Raw genomic sequence first — 25,981 nt, forward strand, 5'->3', positions numbered from 1 at the left:
TGTACCCACAGGGCAGGAGGTTGGGGGCATGAAAATAGCTCTGTAGAGGAGGCATAGGGCTGAGAAATCTGAACCAGAGGTAAAGATTTGAAAGTTGTGAGCAAACAGCAAGTAGTTCGGTGCGAGAGTGGATTGCTCAGGGGCACGGCTAGACGGTTGTGTAGCTCCTGCGGGTCCGGGGCTGCCCAGGGCACTGTGTCCATACCAGTGTCCTTGTCTGTAACTTCTGGCAGAACTCCGCCCTCCGTCTACACAGCCGTATCTGGGGGCCCTGCTGGAAAATAGAAGCTTCCATAGCAAGTACCGCAAAGGGCACTAGAAGAGGTGGTGGGGGTGGGGGGGGGAAACCAGGAGATGATGGAGTCGCAAGAAGGAAGGTATGGGGCCACGGCGGTGACCTCGCTCTCTGCGTGGAGACACCTCCATGTAGACGCCTGCCAGTCTAAGGTTCTGCCAGGTGAGCATCATGAAAACATGGCGCAGCGGGTGAGCTCAGGACATGGTGGGGAGGAGACTGAGTGAGGCAGAGAAGGACATGGCCGTGAGGACAGCCAGGGACGGGGAGGCGGCTGCATCATCTCCCCCCACTCAGCACCCTCCCCGGGCAGCCATTTGTCCCAAAGTAAATATAGGGGTATAGGTTTGTATTTGCTAATCTCGATCTTGTTAGTACTGAATTAAGGCTTAGTTTTCCTCCAACAGGCGTATATTTCTAGACAGAAGTGGTGGAAAAGACCCTCACTTGAGGCAGGCCCTTCACGGGTGATTGATGTATTGTCTTTTTTTTTTTTTTTTTTTTTTGTAGATATGTGAGTGAACTTCATCTAACCAGATTAAAAGGGAACGAAGGAGGCACTTACACATTTCAGGTGTCCAATTCCGATGTCAATTCTTCCGTGACATTGAATGTTTACGTGAACAGTGAGTAAAATGAATGGGTCCTTATCTGTTTTATTTCTGTTTTATTATTTTAAGTTGTGGCTCGCGTTTGCAACAGCTGCAGAACTGAGCTCCTTGTGTGCTGGGTAAATAATGTTTCATGATAATTTTGACCTTAACAAAGACCCTGTGGTTTGGTGGTTGGAAGAATGTGTATGAAAACCAATTCCTTGTCCTACATCTCTCTGACCATATGACCTTGTCGAGGGCACTCAGATTCTGGGTTCTGCCTTTGAGGTAAACAGAGGAGCCACAGAAGTTAAAAATAACTGTCGTCTGAGGGAAACGCGTATTATTATTGATTGTTGAAATGGCGAGCCAGAGGTTGAATAGGACTCGGATTATGGTGTTAGGTGGGTAAGACATGCTATCAAGCTCTGGCATGATTTCTTTGTGACAGTGCTTTCTATCTTGGCGTTGAGATTATTTGTGTTTTGTGTTCTCCTGCCAAAAGGAAGGCAATATCGATCCAGCTCCACAGGCCCCCTCCTACGTAGTATGTGGGTACCAAGGAGAGGGAGCAGGTGGCCTAGGTGGGAGACTGGCTCTGGACATGGGACCGGAACACCCGAATCCTGCCCCACTGTGGCTGCTGCAACATCTTGGAGAAATGTCTTTGCCCAGAGGTTGATGCCAAGGGAGCATGCTCACAGGCTGGGGCTTCTGCCGTGGGCGGGGCTTCTGCCGTGGGCGGGGCTTCTGCCGTGGGCGGGGCTTCTGCCGTGGGCGGGGCTTCCTCTGGTGCTACTCCCGGGCCTGTCTGCTTTTACCAAGGCAGGTGCCTGCCATGCCAGCCAGGGGACCAGGGCACAGGAGAGTTCCAAAGACACAGAATTCCAAGGAGTGGCCGTCCTGAGTGTGTGTTGGGGGGGTGGAGGGTAAGAAGACAACCTGGAACACTCCCTAGGAGACGACTTAGTAACTGGGAATTAGCGGTCCAGGGTGTGTGTTGGGGGGCGGAGGATAAGGAGACAACCTGGAACACTCCGCAGGAGACGACTTAGTAACTGTGCTGGGCACTTACATATGTGCTGGGCTGCAGGAAGGGGCTGTGGGAACAAAGACCGGGTACCCGTTTCCTGTCCTGAAGGAGCTTGCTTGTTCAGAAGTGATTTTACAAGTTCATTGATGCTGCAGCTGGGTGGTATGGGGCAGGTTGCATGATCCATTTCAAGTAAAGACAGGAAACGGCCAGTAAGTGATACTTAAGGCAGATTTTTGATTGCTAGTCTGGAGTACCTTCATTTCCAAGAATAAGATGCTCTTACGTGTTTAGATAAAGAGGGCCACATCTATGGAGCTCAACAAGTTTCTGAACTACAGGCCTTCTCAGCGTCCTCAATGTGTATATTATGCCTCCCCAGGAGGTGGGGGGTGGGGTATGGGGTGGTATGTGCAGCCCAGGCTTGTTTGACCACAGAACTTGCCTGTTTTTGAGGAAATCGTGTTAACATCTCAGTTCCTCAGAGCAGCGTTGATTATATGGTATCTCATTGGCCTGCATCCCACATATCTCTAGATTAATTCAGATGTTAATCAGAGGAGTTTAGCATATTACACATGGGCAAAATGATCTGCTTCTGAAAAACCTCCAATATTCGAGTAATTTAAGAGATGATTGCAGGCAAGTCAATATCCTTAGTAGCATAATATGCACGTTGTCCACATACAGCTCGAATTTTGGTGCTCTGGTACAGTGCTTTCCAGTCTGTGGTAAAGGACCTTTCCTTTTTATTTTCTAATTTATTCTGGATCAGGGGCGCCTGGGTGGCTTAGTCGGTTAAGCGTCCGACTTTCGCTTGGGTCATGATCTCGCGGTTCGTGGGTTCGAGCCTCGCGTCGGGCTCTGTGCTGACTGCCAGCTCGGAGTCTGGAGCCTATTTCAGAGTCTGTGTCTCCCTCTGTCTCTGACCCTCCCCTGCTCATGCTGTCTCTCTCGCTCTCCTAGAAATAAATAAAAATATTTAAAAAAAAATAATTTATTCTGGATCAGTAGTTTCTATAAAATGCAGTAAGAGCCGGGACACCTGGGTGGCTCAGTCGGTTAAGCATCCGACTTTGGCTCAGGTCATGATTTCATGGTTCATGGATTTGAGCCCTACGTCAAGCTCTGTGCTATCAGCGCAGAGCCCACCTCCGATCCTCTGTCCCCCTACCCCTCTCTCTGCCCCTCCCCTGCTTGTTCTCTCTTTCTCTCAAAATAAAAAAATCATCTTAAAAAATAAAGGACCAGTCACTAGGAAAGTGAAATGAAAAAAAGGACAGACATGCAAAACCCAAGTTTGAATTTTTTTTTAATTATGAGACTCAATAGATAGAAAAATTACTCTGTCAGATTGCTCCTTGTAAATACTGATTACCAGGCTGTTTACTTAACTCTCACTGACCAGTAACAGCAGATCATGGCCATGGCCTGCTCCACAGACCTCACTTTGAGAAGCTCAGTAGTTGGGAATTTTATAAAGTGAAGCGCAATTTGTATCTCTCTTTCCCTGGCTTCAAGGTCAAGGAGACATTAAGATCTGTCTCTTTCCCCTTTTTCATGCTAGTCTGGTCTGCCGGTTAGCTGTGAGTCACTGACTTTAGAAAGATGTCTCTAAAGTCACCCTTACTTTTCTCTGGTGACAAAATTGCTGCCATTTTACTTACCAGGCTAATTTGCCATCCAGCAGGGTCAGTATTTGTCACCTCTGCGGGTGAACCCCTGCTTGTTTGAAACTAGATAGGAAACGGCATTAAGCGTCCCAAATGAATTTTTTCTCGGATTCCCCGTTGGTGCAGATGCCCTTTTGTTTATGCTGGGGCCTGGGTCACAGACGCACCCCTAGCATTTCCTGAGCTCCCACTTCATGGCACTGGGCACACAGACAAGGGTGGTGTCTGCCCCTGTGGACTAAGTTCTTCAGGAAGTCTTTCACTGATGCTAGTTCATTACCAGCACTTAGCTAACAGAAGCCATTTCTTTCACTAACCCACTACATTGGATTTATCTCCAAATGCTCTGGCAGAGGTAGCATTTTTAAAAATATTTTTTAATGTTTTTTTTTTTTTATTTTTGAGAGAGTGGACAGACTTGAGTGGGGGAGGGGCAGAGAGAGAGGGAGACACAGAATCTGAAGCAGGCTGCAGGCTCTGAGCTGTCAGCACAGATCCCGACACGGGGCTTGAACTCACAAACCGCAAGATCATGACCTGAGCTGAATTTGGGCACTCACCAACTGAGCACCCTTGTCCAGGCACCCCAGTAGTATTTTATTTTTAAGCTTATTTTTTATTTTGAGAGAGAGAGAGTGTGTGACCAGGGAAGGGGCTAAGAGAGAGGGAGAGAGAGATCGTTCCAAGCAAGTTCCACACTGTCAGCAGGCAGGGCTCGATCCCAAGGACCATCAGATGATGACCTGAGCCGAAGTCAAGAGTCAGGTGCTTAACCAACTGAGCCACCCAGGCACCCCGACAGAGGTAGTATTTTTGTGTGAAACCTAAAAACATCATAATCTCTTGTGAAGTATGTTCAATTGCTTTTCACAGATCCAGTTAACTAATTTCTTTGTTGATTTTTTTTTATAGAAAAAGATTTTTTATATGAAATTTTAAAGTCAAACGGTAAAAATAGTTTTAAAATTTTAAATTAGAGTTGTGTCCATTTTGACATAACACTTTAGCTGAGCCAAATCCATATGTAGATCTACTGTGTGATTTATTCCATAAATAAGCTTAGCCCCCAGGATGAAAGGAATTGTGCTCTGCAAAAATTAGAATTGATAAAAAAGAGAATAATAAGTACCTAGTATTAGTGCAGAAATTCAGTGACTTCTACTCAGTGGCATTAATGCAAAATTGCTTAATAATTTTTTTAATGTTTTATTTATTACTTTTGAGAGCAAGAGAGACAGAGTATGAGTGGGGGAGGGGCAGAGAGCGAGGGAGCCACAGAATCAGAAGCAGGCTTCAGGCTCTGAGTTGTCAGCACAGAACCCGACATGGGGCTCGAACTCACAGACCACGAGATCATAACCTGAGCCGAGATCAGACGCTTAACTGACTGAGCCACCCAAGTGCCCCCATAATTGCCTAATAGAATCAGCTGAAATGCTTATGAAAATACATGATTTTGAACAGTTAAATGTTTGATGGTTGAAGAATTCACTTGTTTTAAAAACTCCACATGTAGATTTGAGTACACTGAATGTGTGCATGTGTGTGTGTGTTTTAATTGCTTATGTGGGAGGCTTTAAAAAATACCATGTTCTGTCAGTTTGTGTTAGAGAAAAATATGTAGCATATTAAATTTGAAAATGTTTTAAGTCTGTTTTTAACTTCTCTAACCAAGCCATGATTTACATGGGTCCGTTCCGTTGGCTGTTGGCTCTGTGGTATTAAAGGTGGTTTATAAAAGCCAAGCAGGAGCTAGACCATGTTGCCATTTTTGAGCAGAACTTCCAGTGGAAACTGATGGGGGTTTCCACTAGAAAACAACACAGAGGGGCGCTGGGATTCTGTCTTTCCTTCTCTCTGTCCCTTCCCTACTTGCTTTTTTTCTTTCTCTCTCTCTATCTCAAAATAAATAAACTTAAAAAAAAAAAAAGGCAGTGATTCTTTGCATTGAATTTTCATTACCATAATCACCCTTGAACTGCTTATTAAAGATGCATACAGAAATCAGATTCTTAGTTCTCTAAGGAAGCTCGATATCTTGGGTGAAAATGTCCATTTTCCTTTGCCGATTAAAATTGGGAAGAATGTGGAGTTCTGAAATGTATAGAACTACCCAAAAGTGTTTTCTTCTTTATATATATATTTTATATATTTAGATACAATGACATAATAAGTGTTCCTTTTCTTTAAAGTTTATTTAGAGAAAGAGAGGTGAGAGAGCAGGGGGAGTGGGGAGAGAGAGAGAATTCAAAGCAGGCTCCATGCTGTCAGCACAGAGCCCAACTGGGGGCTTGATCTCATGAACCATGAGATCATGACCTGAACCAAAACCAAGAGTTGTACACGTAACTGACTGAGCCACCCAGGCGCCCCAGAAGTGCTTTCTTATTTTTTTTTTTTTAACATTTATTTATTTTTTAGAGAGAGAGACAGAGTGCAAGCAGGGGAGGGGCAGAGAGAGACAGAGGCACAGAATCCAAAGCAGGCTCCAGGCTCTGAGCTGTCTGCACAGAGCCCGGCACGGGGCTCGAACTCACGGACAGCGAGATCACGACGTGAGCCGAGGTCGGACGCTTAACCAAGTGAGCCGTCCAGGAACCCCTCAAGAAGTACTTTCTTAATAGGTACTGCTCTTTCCAAAACTCCTGGAGGTATAAAACAAAACAAAACAAACACGACACCAGCACCGAGATTCTATGGGTAGCCTGTGATACTCAGAAACTTCTGGTCTCCTTGCTTACCATAAATGTCACACAGTAAGGTTTTTACTAGATCCAGGACAAATAAAAGGCCAAATGGACATTTAACTCTAAATTACCCATTTGCTCTTTTCCATTGCCACCCAGTAGTTCTTGAATACATTTCAAACCTTATAGTGGGCTTAAGTGTTACTCAGTAGTGTATATATTTTTTTAGTCTATTCTGGCATACAGTTTCAAATATCCCCTGTGAGTCCTGAAGTAACCTACATAACTGTGGAAAGAAAGTATGATTGATATGATAAAGCCGATGGTTTTCAAACCTCTGGAATGATTTTAAGAAGAGCCAGTAACGTTTTTTGCCCAGCTTTATTGAGGTATCCTTGACAAAATTGTGAGATATTTGAAATATATACATGATGATTTTGATGTATGTAAACATTTTAAGAAGATTCTCCCATCCAGTTTGTTAACATATTCATCACCTTACATATTTACCCTTTTTTTTTTTGCGCGGCGGGGGGGGGGGCTAATTTGTTTTGGGTTTTGGTGAGAATGTTTAAGTTCTACTTTCTTGGCAAATTTCAGTGATCTAATATGGTGTTATCAACTATGGTCACCATATAATCCATTAGATCCTCAGGCCTTGATTCATCTTATACCCGACTTTTTGTACTCCTTTAATGCTTCTCCCTAATTCCCTCATCCCTTCAGCCCTGAAAACCACTTTTCTACTCTTTTTTGATGAGCTTGATTTTTTTTTTAAGACTCTGTTTAAGTGATACCATGCAGTTTTTGTCTTTCCATGTCTGACTTATTTCATATAATATCATGCCCTATGGATTTATCCAGGTCACAAATGGCAGCATTTCCCTCTTTTTCAAGGCTGAATAATATTCTTGTGTGTGTGGTGCACATCTTCTTTACCCATTCATCCACTGAAGGAAATTTAGGTTGTTTTCATACCTTGGCTATTATAAACAATACTGCAGTGAACATTGCGGTGCAGATATCTCTTCGGGGTAATGGTTTTGTTTCTTGGGGATATACACCCAGAAGTGGGACTGCTACATCTTTTTTTTTTTTTTTTAATGTTTTATTTTTATTTCTAGGAGAGAGAGAGAGAAAGACAGCGTGAGCAGGGGAGGGTCAGAGAGAGAGGGAGTCACAGACTCTGAAGTAGGCTCCAAGCTCTGAGCTGGCAGTCAGCACAGAGCCCGACGCAGGGCTCGAACCCACGAACCGCGAGATCATGACCTAAGCGAAAGTCGGACACTTAACCGACTAAGCCACCCAGGCGCCCCTGGACTGCTACATCTTACGGTAGTTCTATTTTTAATGTCTTAGAGAACCTCTGTGCTGTTTGCCAGAGTGGCCGTTCCAGTTTGCATTCCCACCAACAGTGCGTGAGGCTTCCCTTTTCTCCATTTGTTATCTCTTCTCTTTTTGATAATAGATGTGCTAACTGTGCAGGCGATACTTCATTTTGGTTTTGATTTGCCAGCAACCTTAAAATGCCTCTTTAAAACATTATCTGACAATATTTCCAGATCAGCCTTGTGAATCTAATATTTGTGGTAAATGATATCTAGGGGCTATAAATAGATCTCTCTCCAGTCTTCAAGGTGTGCCCTTTAATGACAAACCTGGCCAGTTGAGTCAGAGTACTGTGGTACTCAGGTGGCAGTAAAGGGAGGCAGACAGGACAAGTAGATACCGAGAACTCCGGGGTTAGCCCGTCACCGCTGGGCACTGTGGGACACATGGAAAGTTAAGCTAGATTGGCTATCCAAATGACTGCTGAACCTCACCAGATTCACTCTCAAAGCTGCCAGCTTTACTTTATTTACAGTAGAGTGTTAACAGGGGGTTGAAATAATTTAAGGAGATGCTAAATAATACATTGTTTCCATATCACCATATCATGTAATTAACCTCCTGTCTGGCACGAGCACTTATTTATAGATCATGCAGTGTACCTGTATCAAGTCGAAGTAGTAAATCATCTAGAATAAGGCCTCTTGAAGATAAAGTTTCTCTTTGACCACATTTGCAAAATCTGGGCTGCCTTTTATGTATTTTTGGTTATAGGTTTTTAAATTTTTTTTAATGTTTATTTATTTTTGAGAGAGATAGAGTGCAAGCAGGGGAGGGGCAGAGAGAGAGGGGGACACAGACTCCAGAGCAGGCTCTGAGCTGTCAGCACAGAGCTTGACACGGGGCTCGAACTCCTGAACAGCAAGATCATGACCTGAGCCAAAGTCGGACTCTCAACCGACTGAGCCACCCAGGTGCTCCTGGTTATAGTTAAATCTACTTATGCATGGCTAAACTATCCTTCTTGTAAGGGGAGCCACTCTAAGGGTAACTCCCTGCAAACAAGGTACATGCCAGCGTGTGTACCACAGGTGAGGGCAGACCTGTCCACGTTGGCCATGTAGGTAGATGGCTTAGACTGCCTGCCAGCGAGCCCTCTGGGTACCCACCTGGCTGGAGGTCTCAAGAACCTTCCCCTAAGATAAAATGGTAATGTGGGGTGGACTTCAAGGATTGCTCATTTGGGGGACTTTGGGTCTGGGCCTTTCCAGATACCCAGGAGACAGCAGCAGTTACTAGAACTTTGCCTCTCTGGAAGGTGGAAATGTTTTTCTGCCTTTTAACCTGTCAGCCTTTCTGACCCCATTTTTTAAGGATTGAGAAGACCTTACAAACATTTGGGTTGGTCCAAGCCATACTTGGGTTAGAGGCTAACCATTTATTTATTTATTAAAAAAATTCTTTTTAATGTTTTATTTCTGAGAGAGAGAGAGAGAGAGAGGGAGAGACATCGTGAGCAGGGGAGGGTCCAAGAGAGAGGGAGACACAGAATCCAAAGCAGGCTCCAGGCTCTGAGCTGCCAGCACAGAGCCCGATGCGGGGCTTGAACCCACGAACTGTGAGATCATGACCTGAGCCGAAGTTGGATGCTTAACCGACTGACCCACCCAGGCCTCCCGAGGCTAACCATTTTAAAGCTTACAACTAACACTGGGTTGTTGAGTTTTGCTTGAGAGGCTTTGTTCTTTAGTGTTTTTTCTTTTTTTCCTATTAGCTAGAGTCTATTAGGTCTTCTAGATTAAATTACTAGAATTCTTAAACATTAAATAAAGCCAGTGCTATTTGTATAGGACTCCCTTTTGATTTATTGCTTGCTTTTGAGGGTTTGCTGTAAGGCTATCACAGGAACCAGAAATGTAACTTGGTTTGTGCAAATATTTGTGTACGTGTGTTTTTAAATTAAAACAAATTTTTAATTACAAAAATAGCGTGTGAAAAATAGTTCTAGAAAAACCAGATGTAAATAAGCAAAAATAAGAAGCAAGTTTTAGGGGCTCCTGGGTGGCTCAGTTGGTTAAGCTTTCGACTTTGGCTCAGGTCACGATCTCACTGTTAGTGGGTTCGAGCCCCACGTCGGGCTCTGTGTTGACAGCTAGCTCAGAGCCTGGAGCCTGTTTCAGATTCTGTATCTCCCTCTCTCTCTGACCCTCCCCTGCTCACGCTGTCTCTCTCTCTCTCAGAAATAAATAAGACGTTAAAAAAAAATTTAAGAAAAAAAGAAGCAAGTTTTAATTATACCTTTTTGAATATTTTTGTTTATTTTTGAGACAGAGACACAGAACAAGTAGGGGAGAGACAGAGAGAGACAGACAGACAGAATATGAAACAGGCTTCAGGCTCTGAGCTGTCAGCAAAGAACCCGATGCGGGGCTCGAACCTGTGAACTCTGAAATCATGACCTGAGCTGAAGTCTGACGCTTAACTGACTGAGCCACCCAGGCACACCTAATGATACCTTTTAAAGTGTATTTACATTACCATTGCTAACATACACCTTATTGTATATGTGTTCTTCCTGACCAATTTTTTTAGCCTTTTTATTTTAATAAAAATGAGGTCATACTGCTTCGTAAGCTTGTGTTTTGGCGCTGAAGAGTGAACGCATTGTACGCATCTTTCCACATCATGAAATACTCTTCTGCAACCTCATGTTGGCATCTCGTTGCATGGATAGTGCATATTTTTTTTAACCCATGTCTATGTCTGGTGCAGTTTTGAGACATTGTGGAGAATGGGGGGTGGGACACGGCTGATGTGACTGGGGTTTTAAAGAAACCCATCAAATGCTTATTTAAGGTTTATAATTATCTTGTTTAATCTCAAGTGCTCGACCTTGCATAAGTGCCTGGCAGTAAATAAGGTTATCATCTGTCATTATCTTTCATGCTTCCATGTCTTAAACATATGTCACAAAAGATCCTCTGTGCTGGCTTTTGGGATGGTTCTAAATTAAGGAATAATTTTCAGATCTTCTTAGTGTGGTTGCTAATCTGTGTAAAAATAGTCACTTGTCTTTTTACATTAATCTCTTTATAGGTAGTGGGTATTCATTTGCAATATCTGACGGTGTCAGAGCCCTGTTTTTATTTTCCCTTCCCAAATTTGAAATGAGTTTTTGTTGTTAAATTGCTCGGGAGTTGTGACTGTTGTCTTTGATGTGACACTTTAATGTCTCCTCTTCCTAATGAAGAGAATCTCTGTGGCTGCACGGGTTGCTGGAGACATTTCAGTGGAAAGAAAAAAGGAATATCATGGGAACCTACTTTTAATGTAGAATTTGATTCTCTTACATTCTGAAAACATTCAGGAAATGTGTTGGTATCCTTTTTCCTTCATGTCTCATAAGAAAGTTGGTCTGGGGGCGGGTGGGTTGCTAATTTGGGGGGTCTAATTAGATGCTGGGCCCGCCTGAGAGCAGGTAACCTGCCTAGACTGTTAAGGCCCTTTGTTCCTATGATCTGCCCAGTCCTTCATGTTTATGGCAGAAAAGCAGGAGAAACAGGTTTAAGTTATGTAATCATGTAAACTGCTAGAATTGACCCTGAACTTGGGGCATGCTTTTCTAAAAACAGCATGAACTCCTCTTCATGTTAGTGGAACTTCTACCCTATGGAAACTTCCTTTCCAGTTGAGGCAGATATGTTTTTACATCAGATTAACCCCCTTCATTTATACGTGTAGATACAGGCTCACCTATAATTTAGTGTAAATTTAAGTTAACTCAAGAATAGGTACGTATTTTTCCCATGAGTTTTATGGCAGTAACCCTTCTCCTCCATTTCGAATTATGTGGCAAAATGAATTCAGTGCTTGTACTGAATAGAAAAATAACATTTTATCACAGGCCTGCACTCCACGTGTGCCCACATCCGCCTCCCCCCATGTCTGGGTCATGTGGCAGTGGTACCCCTGTAAATTGAGCCTCGTGATTCTGGCTGAGGAAGGCTTTCTGCAGGTAGTTTAATTACTTTTTAAGTTTTTAAACTTAATCTCAAGATTGGGAGAACTTTAATGACTGTTTAGATCACAGATTGGCAGGGGCTCCTGGGTGGCTCAGTCGGCTCAGGTCATGATCTCACGGTTCATGGGTTCAAGCCCCGTGTCGGGCTCTGTGCTGACAGTGCCTAGAACCTGCTTCGGATTCTCTCTCTCTTTCTCTCTCTCTCTCTCTGCCCCTCCACTGCTCACGCTCTGTCTCTCTCTGTCTCTCAAAAATAAATAAATGTTAAAAAAGAAAAATTAAAAAAAAAAAAGGAACAGATTGGCAAACTATAGACCTAGGGCCAGATTTAGCCTGCAGCCTATTTTTTGAAGGGCCCATACACTAAGACTTTTTTTTTTTGAATGGTTGAAAAAAATCAGAAGACTTTGTGAGATATGAAAATAAAATTTCAGTGTCCATAAGGAAAGTTTATTGGAACACAGCTGTGCACATTTGTTTGCATGTCTGGCTACATTTGTGGTACAATTGGCAGAACTGGGTATTTACAAGAAAGACTCTAAGGTCCACAAAGCCTAAAATATTTACTGCTTCACCCTTTCATTAAAGGGTAGTTTACCTTTATCTAGTTTAGAACATCACTTTATTAGGAGGGTTTTTTTTTTAATTTGTTTTTGTTTTAAATTTTATTTATTTTGAGAGAGAGGGAGAGAGAGAGGGGTTAAGGAAGGGCAGAGAGAGAGGGAGTGAGAATCCCAAGCAGGCTCCGCAGAGCCCGTCGCTCAGAGCCCATCATGAGGCTCAAACCCATGAACTGTGAGATCATGACCTGAGCCGAAACCAAGAGCCAGAAGCTTAACTGACTGAGTCACCCAGACACCACTGTTTTTGTTTTTGTTTTTTTTAATGGTAGACACTCTGTTAAAGACAGCTGGATAACAGACACCTATAGTTGAAGTTTTATTTCATTTGTTAAACGTCTATCAAAGTGCCCATCTACCAGATTCTGGCCATGTTTAAGAATGTGTAAAACAAAATATATTTTCAAAATATCTATTCTGGGGATATTTTTAAGTATAAGTAAAAGTTAGCCTGGATTGTTTTCTACTCCTATTTTAGCTGACTTAAGTTCCTTTATCTTACCAGTGTTGTGGCAGGAATACAGATTTGACCCAGGCGCAGATAGTGACAGATTGTCCCAAAGTCTTGCTGTGTTGCCATTAAACACCAGCAGACCTACAGTCGTAAAAACAAAATGCATCCTTACGAGCCCTCTTCATTTAGTCTTTTATTGCTTGGGGACCTAAGTCCGTGTTCTTTGCTGATTATAAAGCACGGGCAAAAGTGTGTTCATAGCAGGAGCTGGTCGAAGTGGTCGGGAGCGAGAGGAGTTCAAGTCCAAGACACATCCACACTGGTTACTTGTGTGTCTCTTCTCACCCCCGCCCCAACTCTTATGATCTGTGCTGTGTTCTCAAAAATTTGTTTTGTTCTTGCTTTCCGTATGGGCCCGATGGTGATAAAAAGGAATATTTTTCATGATCACATATTTTTGGGGTAAATCAGCAAATGGTTAGGATTTTTAATTGCATGAGCCATAAATTCTCTGTAGAGTCATTAAGCGGTCTGAAATCAGCCTACAAGCTGATCGGTGTTGCTGGAGACACTGGAATGACTCAGGTCCGCGAAGCTTTGAAAGGAGAAAAGGCTATTTTCTTAATCTCTGCAGGAAATACATAACTCATACACCTCTTAGGCTTATCTAAACCTCCAACTTGGGAGGAATTAGGGAATGTGTCATTTGGTGTAGTGCTGATTGCAGAATATCTCCGAAACCACAGCTCAGATTTAACCTGGAGAATTGCAGAGTTATGTATCTTTAAAAGCAAAATGCATATTTAATGCCTTACACAGTGCACTGAGGCACTTACAAAATGCAGATGAGCCCAGATTTTCATTTTTGGGAATCAGATTTATACCTAGCTCATTCTTTATGCATTAAACATTTTCATAGTGCAACTTGCCATGTAGAAGCTGAAAACTGTACTCGTGTAATTTAGCCTTTTCAAAACGAGGTCTGTCATCACCAATGTTAGGACAGGGCTGGGATTAGGGCGAGGCGCTTTGGGTGCAAAATTTAAGGAGGTGCTCACTCACCATGCCAGCCCTGTATTTGCAAGACCTTGAGGAGGGTGAGTGCCTTCTTAAATTCCACACCCTATGTGGTTTTCTGGCCTCACCCTAGTCTCGGCCCCCCAGATCAGGGTCTATCTTAGGTACTTTAAGAAGGCACATTGCTGGGTCAGATCCTCAACTTCCTGAATCTCTGGGGTTGGAGTTGGGGGTTGGAGGGGGCAGGAATCTACATTTTAATTTCTTTTCCTCTCAGTGACTTCTTCTCGGTGACTTCTGAGCTCAGTTGGCCAGGCTAAGTACCAACAGGATGAAAGCTGCTCTGTGAGCCTCAGGTTACAACCGGCCTGAGACAATAACTTAAAAATCTGCCCAATTAACCAGCACTGGAGAACAAGTAGGCCAGCCGGACCATGCCACTTGCCAGCCCTGGCCGTGATGTGACGGTCACCAGGTGTCACGCTGGAAGGCTTGGATCTCGAGCACTTGTGGCCAGAGCTAAATGGAACTGATTATGTAATTTCGAGCTGTTCCAGTTTTTTTAAATTAAAAAGTGGTTTATCGGTTTACGATTAGCTCTATGTTCGTTGTTTAAAAAAAAAAATGAGAAGATAAGTCAAAAGAATAAAATAGAAACTCTCCATAACCCAGGAATGACCACTGTTAACATCTGAAAGTATCCTTTCAGTTTTTTTTCCCCCTACTGGATTCATATTCAGTTCCGCGGACAGAATCTATTGTGTGGCATAAGGAAGGATGGGTGACGAAAAGACTGTTAGTACAAGGTGATCTGTCTCAGGATCTCGATTCCCATCTAAGCCCTATCCACTTACCATCACCATCTCTGTGTAGACCCTCCCTCCTCATCTTTAATCTCTGTGCTAAAGAAAAATTCACTTGAGCAGGTGGCTGTGGCCCGCTATTGCAAAATAGTGGAAATGGTGCCCCCACACAGGAAGGTCACCAATTCATCTCTTCTTCTAGGCCCCTTCTAATCGGATTCCTTTGACTCTGGCGACCTTGTTCCTTTGGAGGAGACTTAATCGTCCAAGCTGGTCTGGTCTGACTCTGTTCTGAGTCAGAGGCACAATCAGTAAGACGTGGTTCTGCCCTTGAGTACATGGAGTCTGATGGAGGAGGCAGACCAGGATGCTCTGCCCTTGAGTACATAGAGTCTGATGGAGGAGGCAGACCAGGATGCTGTATAGTGTCAGGTGCTCTAACATGCTGTGGGAACAGGGCGGACAGACCAACCAACTTGGCTTTGGAGAGTTGAGCATGGCTTGAAAAAGGAGATGACACTTGAATTGAGTCCAGAGAGACCTGCCTTATGGCGCCTGCCGTCTCCGGCAAAAAGCATTCTCCAAAAGTTCCACTGTTTTTTTGTGTTCTGTCCTACTTTTCAGCCCAATCACACAGTTGCCCATGATAATTAAATGAGACTTGCCAGATGGATGCTTTCGCAAGACGATGGCTCGTCTTCTTGCTCTATTTGTGAAAGCTGGCATGGGATCCAAACTCTCAAGGATGCCTCTACCTTGAGATCTCTTTGGAGTGCTGCTCTTTCGGGTGTATTAGCTACATGGCCCGCCCGTCCACAGGGCCAGGCTGAGCCCAGGTGGGTGTGCCATGCGTGCGGACACTGATCTCTGCGCGGCTGTTTTGCCTGCAAGGAGATGAGGTGCTGAGAGGTGGTTCTACATCGTTCCCTTCCTTTGAAGAAATAATCTCGTAAGCTTTTGATCTGTCAGTCTTACCTTCTCACCACATTTATTTTCCCTGTCAGTTGCAACATAATCAATGTCAGATTCCCAATGCATTGGGTTAAGACACATACCCATCGTCACATCATCTCAAGCAATTTGTGCATCACCGAAGAGAATATTTAGAGTGGCAAATACAGTTAATTTAATCTGTAGCAAACTGGATGCACCAGGGAGGGTAGGTACTCTGAATTGAAAACCATAACTGAATCGTTAATAAATTCATAACAAATAAATCTATTTCATTCCTGCGAATCATTCTTCCTTCTTGGTGTGCTCTATCTCATTTAATTGTAAGAGCATCACTATGAAATGGGCACTGTCATTATTCCCACGTGACGCACCAGGAGGTCTGATGGGGAGCAGGTTCGTGGTTAAGTGTGGGTACCCGTCTGCAGGTCTGGCCATCACACGTGCGGCCTCCCAGAATTCTGTGCCTGATGCTGTGCTAAGGATTCGGGGTGAACATCTCCCCGCCCCTGCTGGCGGATGCTCACAGTCTAGCCCACTCACTCTCAGAGGGTTAGCAACCTTCACATGTATTTCCAGTAGAACAACTGAATGTAATAAGTTCATTTTCCTTTCCCTTTAGAAATAATTTCAAGAATTTGCAGTGCTGTAGGGCGCTCTTGATTGAATACCAGTTGATTATTGTAGTTATCCAGAAATGTCAAATTAGAGCATTCCTGCTGACACAATTTACTTTTTCAGTGATTGTACACAGGCTTAGGTGTACATATGAATAAAAGTCTCGGGCTGGTTTCCTCTTACAATTTTCAGTCCATGTTTTGCATTTGAAATAAAACTTTGGAGTTCAAAGCCCATATTGTATTTTACTCTTATGTTTGGGTTTCTCCATAAATAAGATGATTCAGTTCTTTTATTTGCGCCCATTCCCTTCTGTGCCCATCCTCCTCCCACCCCCAAAAGAGGACCTTCCTGAGATGGGCAGAGGGGACTTCTTTTCCTGTAACTCCTCTGAATTTCATCCAGTCCAGTCTGTGCCATAACTTGAAATTCCTGTGGCGGGTTCAGTGATTTGAAATTCTCGTGGCAGGCATCCTAAACAGGATTCCCACCTTCCCAACAGTTGGGAATCCTAACATTCGGGTTAGAAGCGGTCTTTCAGATTTCCCCTCACTGGAAACAGGAACCCGGCCAGGTGGTCTGGGATCCCCGCTTCAGTCCTCCCGGAACAGGGAGCCCTCAGGGACCCCCCCACATCTGCAGTGTGGACAGTCCATGCCGGGGCTGGGCAGCTCCTGCTGTGTAAGCCCTTCTTGGTCTGAGCCTCACCTCTGCCTCCCTCACTGCTTCAGATTCTCCCCTTTGAACGTATTCCCTCAGGGTCATCTTCAACCTTAAGAAAGTTGTAAGGATTTGAAAACGGTGGAGGGAGGAGGTCTTGGTGAGATTTTCCAGCCATCTGACATACGACCCTTTCTCTTTTCCTGCAGCAAAACCAGAAATCCTGACTCATGAAAGTCTCCCGAATGGCATGCTCCAGTGTGTGGTAGCCGGATTCCCGGAGCCCACAGTAAATTGGTATTTTTGTCCAGGACCTGAGCCAAGGTGAGGTGATTGGTTTGGGTACCACTTGACATGTGTAAGGGAAAGACTGTAATTTAGTTGAATTTCAGATACATTTTCAGATTTTTTTTGAAGTTTTATTTATTTATTTTTTCTGTCCATGTGGCTTTTGGGGGGGGGGGGGACATAATTGCTGTATTTTTTGTGGGAGACATTAATTTTGTTTGCTGAAAAATGATTACTGAGCGACTTCTCTCTTTTGGTGGTTATCTTTTGGATTTATCGTGCAATTTCTAGCCTGCAGGTAGATAAAGCAATTTTCCAGGACAGAGTAATTAGATTTCCATTCTATACACAGGAGGTAATGTGTGTGGGAAACGTGGCTGTAGTTATCATGAAAAAAATTACCTCAGAAGTTAATTGCCAAGTTACCAAAAAGTAATGATCGTGCAGTTACAACATACATATGGCATTTGTAAGCTGCGTGTTTTTAAAAGGTTTTCTCCTTGATTAGGTGCCCAGCCCCTGAGCAGAGCACATCTGGCATTGTGTTTTCCTCTCCCTCACAATCTGCACTTAAGCCTTAAATTGTCCTTTCACATTACCTGAAGAAAATGGGGTCAACGTTGCTGTTTTTATCCATCAAATGCTATCTGGTGCTTTAAAAGCCCAGTGTAACATCACAATTGAATAGTCGGGATAATAATAGAAATTTTATTTTTCACAGAATAGACCTTTTTATCACAACGAGTTAGAAGAGGCTACGCAGGATTGTTGTTTTGAGCGGAGTTTTAGTGGTATGTTTTCTTTGGGGAACAATAGGGAAGGGCTCGGGACCTCTGGCAGTGTCCCGACCGTGGCAGTAACCTCAGCAGTTACTGCTGTCCGTACAGCAAGTGTTGATGGAGCGCCAGCTGTATGCCAGACACTGGTCTGGTGAGCAAAACGCACCTGAGTCCCGGCTTTGTGTGTTTATGTCTAATGGGCAGAGGTGAGCAGAAGATGAAATAAACAGCTACCATATGCGGGTGTTAAGTGCTAAGGAGAATAATAAAATGAGGTAAGGGAATAGGAAGGTATTGAGTATGTAGTGTCATCTGGGTCTAGGCCCTGACGGGCTTTGCCGCCTGGAGTAAAAGCTGCCCATGGTACAGCTTCTGTCTCCCAAGTGAAACCTGGAGCCATGGGGTCTCGGCCGCTGGGGATTTGGGGGCCGCCCTGTCTTCATGCTTGTAGACTTTAACTCTTTCCTCCTCTAGGCTCTTTTTCAACCCTCAGGTACCATTTGACAGTTGCTTTATAAAGGTCTGCTGAGTGCTAACCATCGTCTCCCATTCATTTCTAATCCTTTCACTAAGCTTCCAAAATGGGTATTACCATCCTGATCTCCTAGCTCTGGGAACTGAGTCCTGGAGAGCCTGAAGGGTCTCGTCAGTGATGAATAGGTGTTTGAATCCGGATTCGAACTCCTGTCTCACTCCCCGTTTCTTTGGGTCCACCATGCTGTTCTAGCTCACCGCCCCAGGGAACCTAGTGCCCCCTCTGTCCTCTCGCTCTTGGTTGTGAAAGGGAATTTCTGATCACGACCTGCTAACTTAGTTTGAAACGTATGCCAACTCCAGTGCGTTTGATTGATGGTTGATCCTTCTAGAGTAAACCCGGGTTGTTATTTCCTTCCCTCTAGATGCCCTGTTCCTATCGGGCCGCTGGATGTGCAGCTGCAAAACTCATCTGTATCACCATCCGGAAAACTAGTGGTTCAAAGCTCCATCGATTATAGTGCTTTCAAGCACAACGGCACAATCGAGTGTAGGGCTTTTAACAATGTGGGCAAGACCTCTGCCTTTTTTAACTTTGCATTTAAAGGTAACAGCAAAGGTATATTTCTTTTTAATCCAATTTAAGGGGATATTTAGGCTCTGCCTGCCATATCAATCATGATTTTCAGTCCATTCCATCAGTGGCCATGTCATTTCTGGTAATTTCTACATCGCACCATGCTGTCATCAAACTCACTAAGTTTCATTCTGTGCTGTTTGTTAATAACATGTATGCAGTGATTTTAACCACACACATACATATTTATGTGTGTGTGCACATGTGGATGTATGCATGCACACGTGTGTGTATGTATGTAATGAATTGCATATTTCCAGTCCTTTCCATTAAAAGGGGTCAAGAAAGAAAATAGGAGAGTATATTTACCTTAGAGTCACACATAACCAGAATTAGGGCAATTTAGAAACTCAAAATTTAAAATTTTAGTTATTAAAAAAATGTTTTTAATGTTTATTTTTGAAGGAGAGAGAGAGAGACAGTATGAGCTGGGGAGAAACAGAGAGAATCCAAACACAGAATCCAAAGCAGACTTCAGGCTCTGAGCTGTCAGCACAAAGCCTGACACGGGGCTTCAACTCACAAGCTGTGAGATCATGACCTGAGCCGAAGTCAGATGCTTAACTGACTGAGCCACCCAGACGCCCCATAAAATTTTTAGTTACTTAAAATCACATGTTTTAATACATCGCCAGGTACTATATCAGTCACTATATGACTGCCTTTTATGAAGTCATGTCAGTGAGCTATTTCTTTAATGTCTGTAAAACTTGATTCATGAGTGACTACCTCTGCTAACATAAGTTAAATGATCCTTGTGGACAAATTGATGAATTGGTATGAAGTTAGAAGACAAAGAAACCAGGCACCTACATTCTAGGGCTTAGTTTTTGTTTTCTTGAGCTGGCAAAGATGTGTGCCAAAAAAGTGGTGTATTTTCAGTTTTTGAGTAATGAGGAGAAGAATTTTACACTGTTCTTCATCATAGATTTTCCCCCCTCAGACAGACAATGAAAGAACATTTAAAAAATGTTTTCTCGGTTGTAAAAGAAATTCTTACTCCATGTAGAAAATTTGGAAAATACAGGGAAACATAAAGAAGAAAATTTAAACCCTCCGTAAAGGAAACTTCTTAAAGTTGTCCAAGGCAGGAATTTGGTTGAAGCACAAAACTCATTCATATGTTGTTTTTTATTGAAAAACGGCATAAAATTATTCTTGTGCTACAGAAATCTCAACCTCCACAGGAGGCTGGTTTAAGTTGTTATTTTAAAAGATTCCTTTGAATAACAAGAGTAAGCTAATAAGCGAGGCAAGGCGCTGAGAATGCCCATGGCTTTGAATCCTGCCATGGGCTGTAAGATAGGAGATGGGTGAGTTGGGATTAGGTGGCTGTGTGGTGAATGTCTGTCCTTGCTAATAGATTGTGATTCCACGTTCCCCTTTCGTTTTAGAACAAATCCATCCCCACACCCTGTTCACACCTTTGCTGATTGGTTTTGTGATTGCGGCTGGTATGATGTGCATTATCGTGATGATACTTACCTACAAATATTTACAGGTAATCATTTATTTGCTCTCTATCCTAAGGACTTAAAATGATTGAAACGTTCATCATTAAAAGATGATATATCTTTCCTTTTCTCCCCCGACCAGAAACCCATGTATGAAGTCCAGTGGAAGGTTGTTGAGGAGATAAATGGAAACAATTATGTTTACATAGACCCAACACAACTTCCTTATGATCACAAATGGGAGTTTCCCAGAAACAGGCTGAGTTTTGGTCAGTATGAAAAAGGGAGCTTTCCGTGTAACCTCTTTGTGTACACAATGACTTTAGGGAACCCCAAGAACTTCCTTTGTTCTGTTGCACCTGAAACAGAACAGTTTTCTGTGAAATGTCACCACCTTTGACGGGTTTGGCATACTGTGCATTATAGGGAAATGTCTCTAGGCAGATTTGTCCTTAATTCTGTAACAGTGCCTTCATTGTTGACTTTGTGATGACACAGGTGGTCCTCTGGTCCCAGCACCACCACATACTGTCTTCTCTTCCTTTCTGCAGGGAAAACCTTGGGTGCCGGTGCCTTTGGGAAAGTGGTTGAGGCCACTGCGTATGGCCTGATTAAGTCGGACGCGGCCATGACCGTTGCTGTTAAGATGCTCAAACGTAAGTCTTTTTCCTACAGGCTACTGCATGCCCTCAACACCAGCTTGCCAGATTTATTTTTTGCTAAAATGAGATCTCTCTAATTTTAGCAAGTGCCCATTTAACCGAACGAGAAGCCCTCATGTCCGAGCTCAAAGTCTTGAGTTACCTCGGCAATCATATGAATATTGTGAATCTTCTTGGAGCATGCACCGTTGGAGGTAAAGCCATGACCACATTACCTTTTATTATCTTTCAAATTCTCAAAAGAGGGGAAATTTTCATATGATTTTGACAATGCTCGATTACACCCTTCTTACAAGATTTTTGCCCAGATTGGTACCTCTTGCTAGATGTCACAGCTCTGCCCCCAAAACTGTTCTTCTTCAGAATGTGTATTTGAGTTTTATCGTCATGGGTGGGACAGCCCAGGACGTACCTTAGTTACTGTCACATGTTGCATCGACGTTGACCTTCTGGGGACCTTGAGAATGTCTCCTCTCATCCAGAAAGCTTTTCTTTGATCTTGCAGGGTTTATACTTTGTTGGATCATTTATAGTCTCTAAAGGGTTAATATTCATTTGCATATCATAATTAAAGATAGACTTTGAAGCCTACCAGTTCTCAAATAATGCACCAAATGAGCCAAGCACTTCACTTCTATTAAAAAAAAAAAAAAAATTTCCAATCTGAAGCAGTTCTGAAGGAGAGCCTTCCATCCAGGATTTCTGTGATGTTTCCAGAAAACGTGTTGGTCTAAAGGACCAGAGATGGGTAAAATGAGCTGTCTTCCTCAAGATGTACAGAGATTCACAGTCAAGTTGACAGCTTCTATAATTTCGTAAAACAGCCCCCATAAATGCTGCGTCCACATCATGCGTGGTTCACGAACACGTCTGCCCAAGTTAATTACTTGCCTGTTAACTTCAGGGCTGTGGTTTTAGGCACAGTCAACAACACCGAAGACATTTTTGACCAGGAGCTGTCAGAACACAGGTGATGCCCCGTCATTTCAGGTTTTCACCCATTCGCCAGTCTGTTCGCTGGCTGTTCCGTGTGGTTGGTTTTCCTATTATGCGGTTTGTGCTCTACATCATTTCCATAATAATGATAGGAGAGGGCGTGGAGCCCCCTGCACACAGAAGTGAATCAAAGGATTCATGGAGGAAGTTTGATAGTGTACAACACTGAAAGCGGTAACTCTTTGTAAACCTAAGACTGACATCACTTAGAAGGTCAGGTAAAAGGGGCTTGCTTGTTCAGTTTTACTCCACAGAATGCTATTTTTTGCCAAGCAGTGTCAATAGATAGGATTGTATTGGTACTAAGTAGGCTTATCAAATGAACTTGAATGTTAATGGTCACGATCACCCCTGAGTGTAATTATGGAGGTGGGGGGGGGGCCGGCATTGTCTATATATCTCATCTCTCTTTATCTAACCTTCTCTTATATGCCTGTAGGGCCCACCCTGGTCATTACTGAGTATTGTTGCTATGGTGATCTTTTGAATTTTTTGAGAAGAAAACGTGATTCATTTATTTGCTCAAAGCAGGAAGATCAAGCAGAAGTAGCACTTTATAAGAACCTTCTGCATTCAAAGGAGTCTTCCTGGTAAGGCTGATTTACATAAATAGCTGTTGACAGGCAGTTCGCGGGGTCATAAGGGTTTGCAATCAAGACCGATTGTTTAAAAAAAAAATTAACAGAGATACTTTGAGGCACGAAATCAGAATTTTTAAATCATTTAGATGTCACCAACAATTTAGAAAGTTCGAGTAATGTTTGTAAAGACTTTAATAGTGTTAAACTTCGATTTTCTTTGATTTTTTTAAAAATGCATCTTTAGTTCTTTTCAAGGCATTAGTTCTGTTCAGTTGAATGAATTCTGTACCTGTTTCTCTTATGGCTCTGTTCTCGTGTGTCATTTAATTGACCCTGATGGGCTTGGTACCGTACGCGTCTTTATAGTGAGACACTGTTTATAGGGAAAATGCTAAAGCCTGTCAAGGTGTCTCAGTAAATTTCTTGAAAACCTTTAACAGAGTGGCAAAGAGCTCTGAACATTTCTCCGCATGTAGGCTTCTCACCGTCTACCTCTGAATGATTTCTGTATACCTTGCCCTTTTTAAAAAAAAAAAACTCATCATGCTATAAAAAGGCACAAAGACTAGCACATTTTTAAAAGTTCTATACCTTATTTTTATTCTGAATTTGAATGATGTGTAAAGAGCTTCAGATTCCTTTAAGGAGAATGAATGTGGCTTATAACCAGAATAGGATTCTTCTCTACCATGCCTTGCCTATTCTTTTTTTTTTGTTTGTTTTTAATGTTTGTTTATTTTTGAGACAGAGCAGGAACAGGAGAAGGGCAGAGAGAGAGGGAGACACAGAATCTGAAACAGGCTCTGAGCTGTCAGCATGGAGCCCACTGTGGGGCTTGAACCCATGAACTGGGAGATCATGACCTGAGCCGAAGTTGAACACTCAACCGACCGAGCCATCCAGGCGCCCCTTGCCTATTCTTTCCAAGGGTTGAGATCCGCCATTTATGAAGATTTCCTAGATTCACCCAGCCCAACAGAAATCCTACTCCTCATGTCCAGTCCCTGATGCTTTATATCTCTGAAGCTGTGTGTTGGATTTCTCCTCTCCTTTTTATTCACTCTGCCCCCTACATTTTGAGATGGCAAGACTTTGTCTTTCAAACTTAACTCCAGGCCATCAAGAAGACATCAGCAAATATAGTTGGTGGACAGTTCCCTCTTAAAACCCTTTTCTGTACCCACCCTGACTAAAGTTTTGAACCCCAGGTGAAGGCTCTTTTTTTATTTATTTTTTTTCAGCCTGGTAACTTGGGGCAGTTTCAAGTGGTAGTAAAATACAGTACAAACCACCTTTGGTTAGTTTCTCCAGCACATATGCTCTTTATATAAATAAATGAGCCACTTTGCCTTATTTCTAAAACCTTGGCCCCATATATATTTTTCAACTTTCTGAAATAATGGCCTAAATTGTTCAATCTGATGCGGTGTTCTTTGTGCGTTGGGATCCCATATGGGACTGGAACCACCAGCATACTCTGAAGGAGATTGTTGTCACAGTGTTTCTATGCTAATCAGAAGCAGGAAGTACTAGAAATCTTGAAGACTTTCCAGCCAAATGCTGCAGATTCAAGAGGTCCAGATGGTTCAGAAAATCATCAAAATTATTGGTGTTTATCTGAACTAAACTTGGTTTTTTTAAAACCTTCTTCCATCAGTCGCTATATGTTAACAATTCCTGCCTTCCCCCCATTAACACGTCTCAGAAGCTCTTATTCTTTGTGTCTTTCTTGTCTCTTTCATCTGGCCTCTTGGGGCCAATTTAGAGAGTTTGAGGGGATGGGGGATAATGCTTTTGGCTCTCTGTTTCCCATTAAATCCCTGGTATCAAGAGATGGGAAATTTCTAACCTGAGTCCCATCTAAGATTGAACGCAAAAAAGGCCATCTCGTTCCTCCGGATTGGACCCTAATGTTGTTGAATATTAAAACCTCCTATCTTATGAACAAGATTTTCTTCATTCAAACTTGGCAGGACTTTCTTTGAACGAAATCAGCCTGTTCTGTATAAAAGGGAATGAGGAGCTAGAGCCTGCCCCGCGGGTACTCCCCTTGTTTCCCATTTTGTTCGGTCCTGATTTGATGGATGGATATTTCCTCTCTCCCAGCAACGATAGTACTAATGAATACATGGACATGAAACCCGGCGTTTCTTATGTTGTGCCAGCCAAGCCAGACAAAAGGAGATCTGCGAGAATAGGTGGGTACCTATTTCGGTTACAGGGGATTTCTTATCCTGCTTTGAAATATAAGACCATGACCCATAGTGACTGATTCTCCTTTATAGTAGCGTCCAATGGCAATGCCAATGTTGAATGGCAGTGAAGGGTTCCAAATGGGTATCGGGGTCAGGGCATTTGTTACTGTGTATGAGCATCTTACTGCATGTATGAAAATATATGTGTATCAAATATGTATTTTGCATATCCGAATATACCAGATATATATTTTACATATCAAAAATGTGAGATTTGTGTAGTAATCCACCATCCCTCTCCCCCGAGGCCCCGGGTTGTGAATATTAACTTTGTGCTTGAGCACTTACCTTTCCTTAGCACTGGGGAGGGGACCGGCCTGCACATTCACATCAGTCCCTTCGTGACCAGCCTTTGGTATCCTTGTCACTGTCTTCTGTTTTCCTTGCTTTGACATTTAATTGCTAAGAAAGCCCTCCTCCTCCTAACAGGCTCATACATAGAAAGAGATGTGACTCCCGCCATCATGGAAGACGACGAGTTGGCTCTTGACCTGGAGGACTTGCTGAGCTTCTCGTACCAGGTGGCCAAGGGCATGGCATTCCTCGCCTCGAAGAACGTGAGTGGGTGTGGTTCCCGGGAAAGAACTCCCACACCACTACCCCCCGCCCCTACCCCAACCCCACGGAACATTTTTGGAGCCATAGTTAGAATGCACAGTGCCATTTTGAAGTGCAGTTACCAAAAACAGAGGGAATTTAGTTTCTTCATATTCCAACTGCTGTCTTTTTGGAATTCCTGTTCTCATTTATAAGCTTTAAAGTGCAAGCCTGTCTAAATGAGCTTTCTATGAATATGTTTTTTAATGCAATGAATTCATTTAAAAACTTTGGCTTTTAGGATACAGGAGCTGCTCTTAGAAAATAGAATGAATTCATCAGCAAAAGGAAGGGGTACCTCATGCAGTTGCAATGCTTGGGTTTTATTGAAGTTGGACCTCAAATATTGTATGGTTTATGAAGTGGGGGAATAAGGAGTCAGAGAGAATGATAAACATGTGGGGGAAAGATGGGAATGGGAAGAGAATGGTAGAATCAAAACAAGGAACAGAGTCTCTCTCTGGGAGGGTGAGATGGGTGCCCTGGCAAATGGGACTGGCAGAC

At 43.1% G+C, this 25,981-nt stretch overlaps 1 protein-coding gene across 2 annotated transcripts in view; it reads left to right on the top strand.

Moving 5' to 3' along the window:
- KIT (KIT proto-oncogene, receptor tyrosine kinase) overlaps nt 1-25,981 on the top strand; it is an 87,186-nt gene that overhangs the window by 52,816 nt on the left and 8,389 nt on the right. Inside the window, exons 7-16 of one of the 2 annotated variants that reach the window (XM_039220464.1) lie at nt 806-921; nt 16,964-17,078; nt 18,721-18,914; nt 20,327-20,433; nt 20,529-20,655; nt 20,938-21,042; nt 21,132-21,242; nt 22,484-22,634; nt 24,732-24,823; nt 25,310-25,437. In XM_039220464.1, coding sequence (XP_039076395.1) covers nt 806-921; nt 16,964-17,078; nt 18,721-18,914; nt 20,327-20,433; nt 20,529-20,655; nt 20,938-21,042; nt 21,132-21,242; nt 22,484-22,634; nt 24,732-24,823; nt 25,310-25,437 — 1,246 coding nt within the window. The remainder of the gene's footprint in view (nt 1-805; nt 922-16,963; nt 17,079-18,720; nt 18,915-20,326; nt 20,434-20,528; nt 20,656-20,937; nt 21,043-21,131; nt 21,243-22,483; nt 22,635-24,731; nt 24,824-25,309; nt 25,438-25,981) is intronic. The other variant, XM_039220465.1, reaches the window with a different exon arrangement.

This window comes from Hyaena hyaena, unplaced genomic scaffold (assembly GCF_003009895.1).
Source record: "Hyaena hyaena isolate Hyena2069 unplaced genomic scaffold, ASM300989v1 scaffold_891, whole genome shotgun sequence".
Classification (NCBI taxonomy): domain Eukaryota; kingdom Metazoa; phylum Chordata; class Mammalia; order Carnivora; family Hyaenidae; genus Hyaena; species Hyaena hyaena.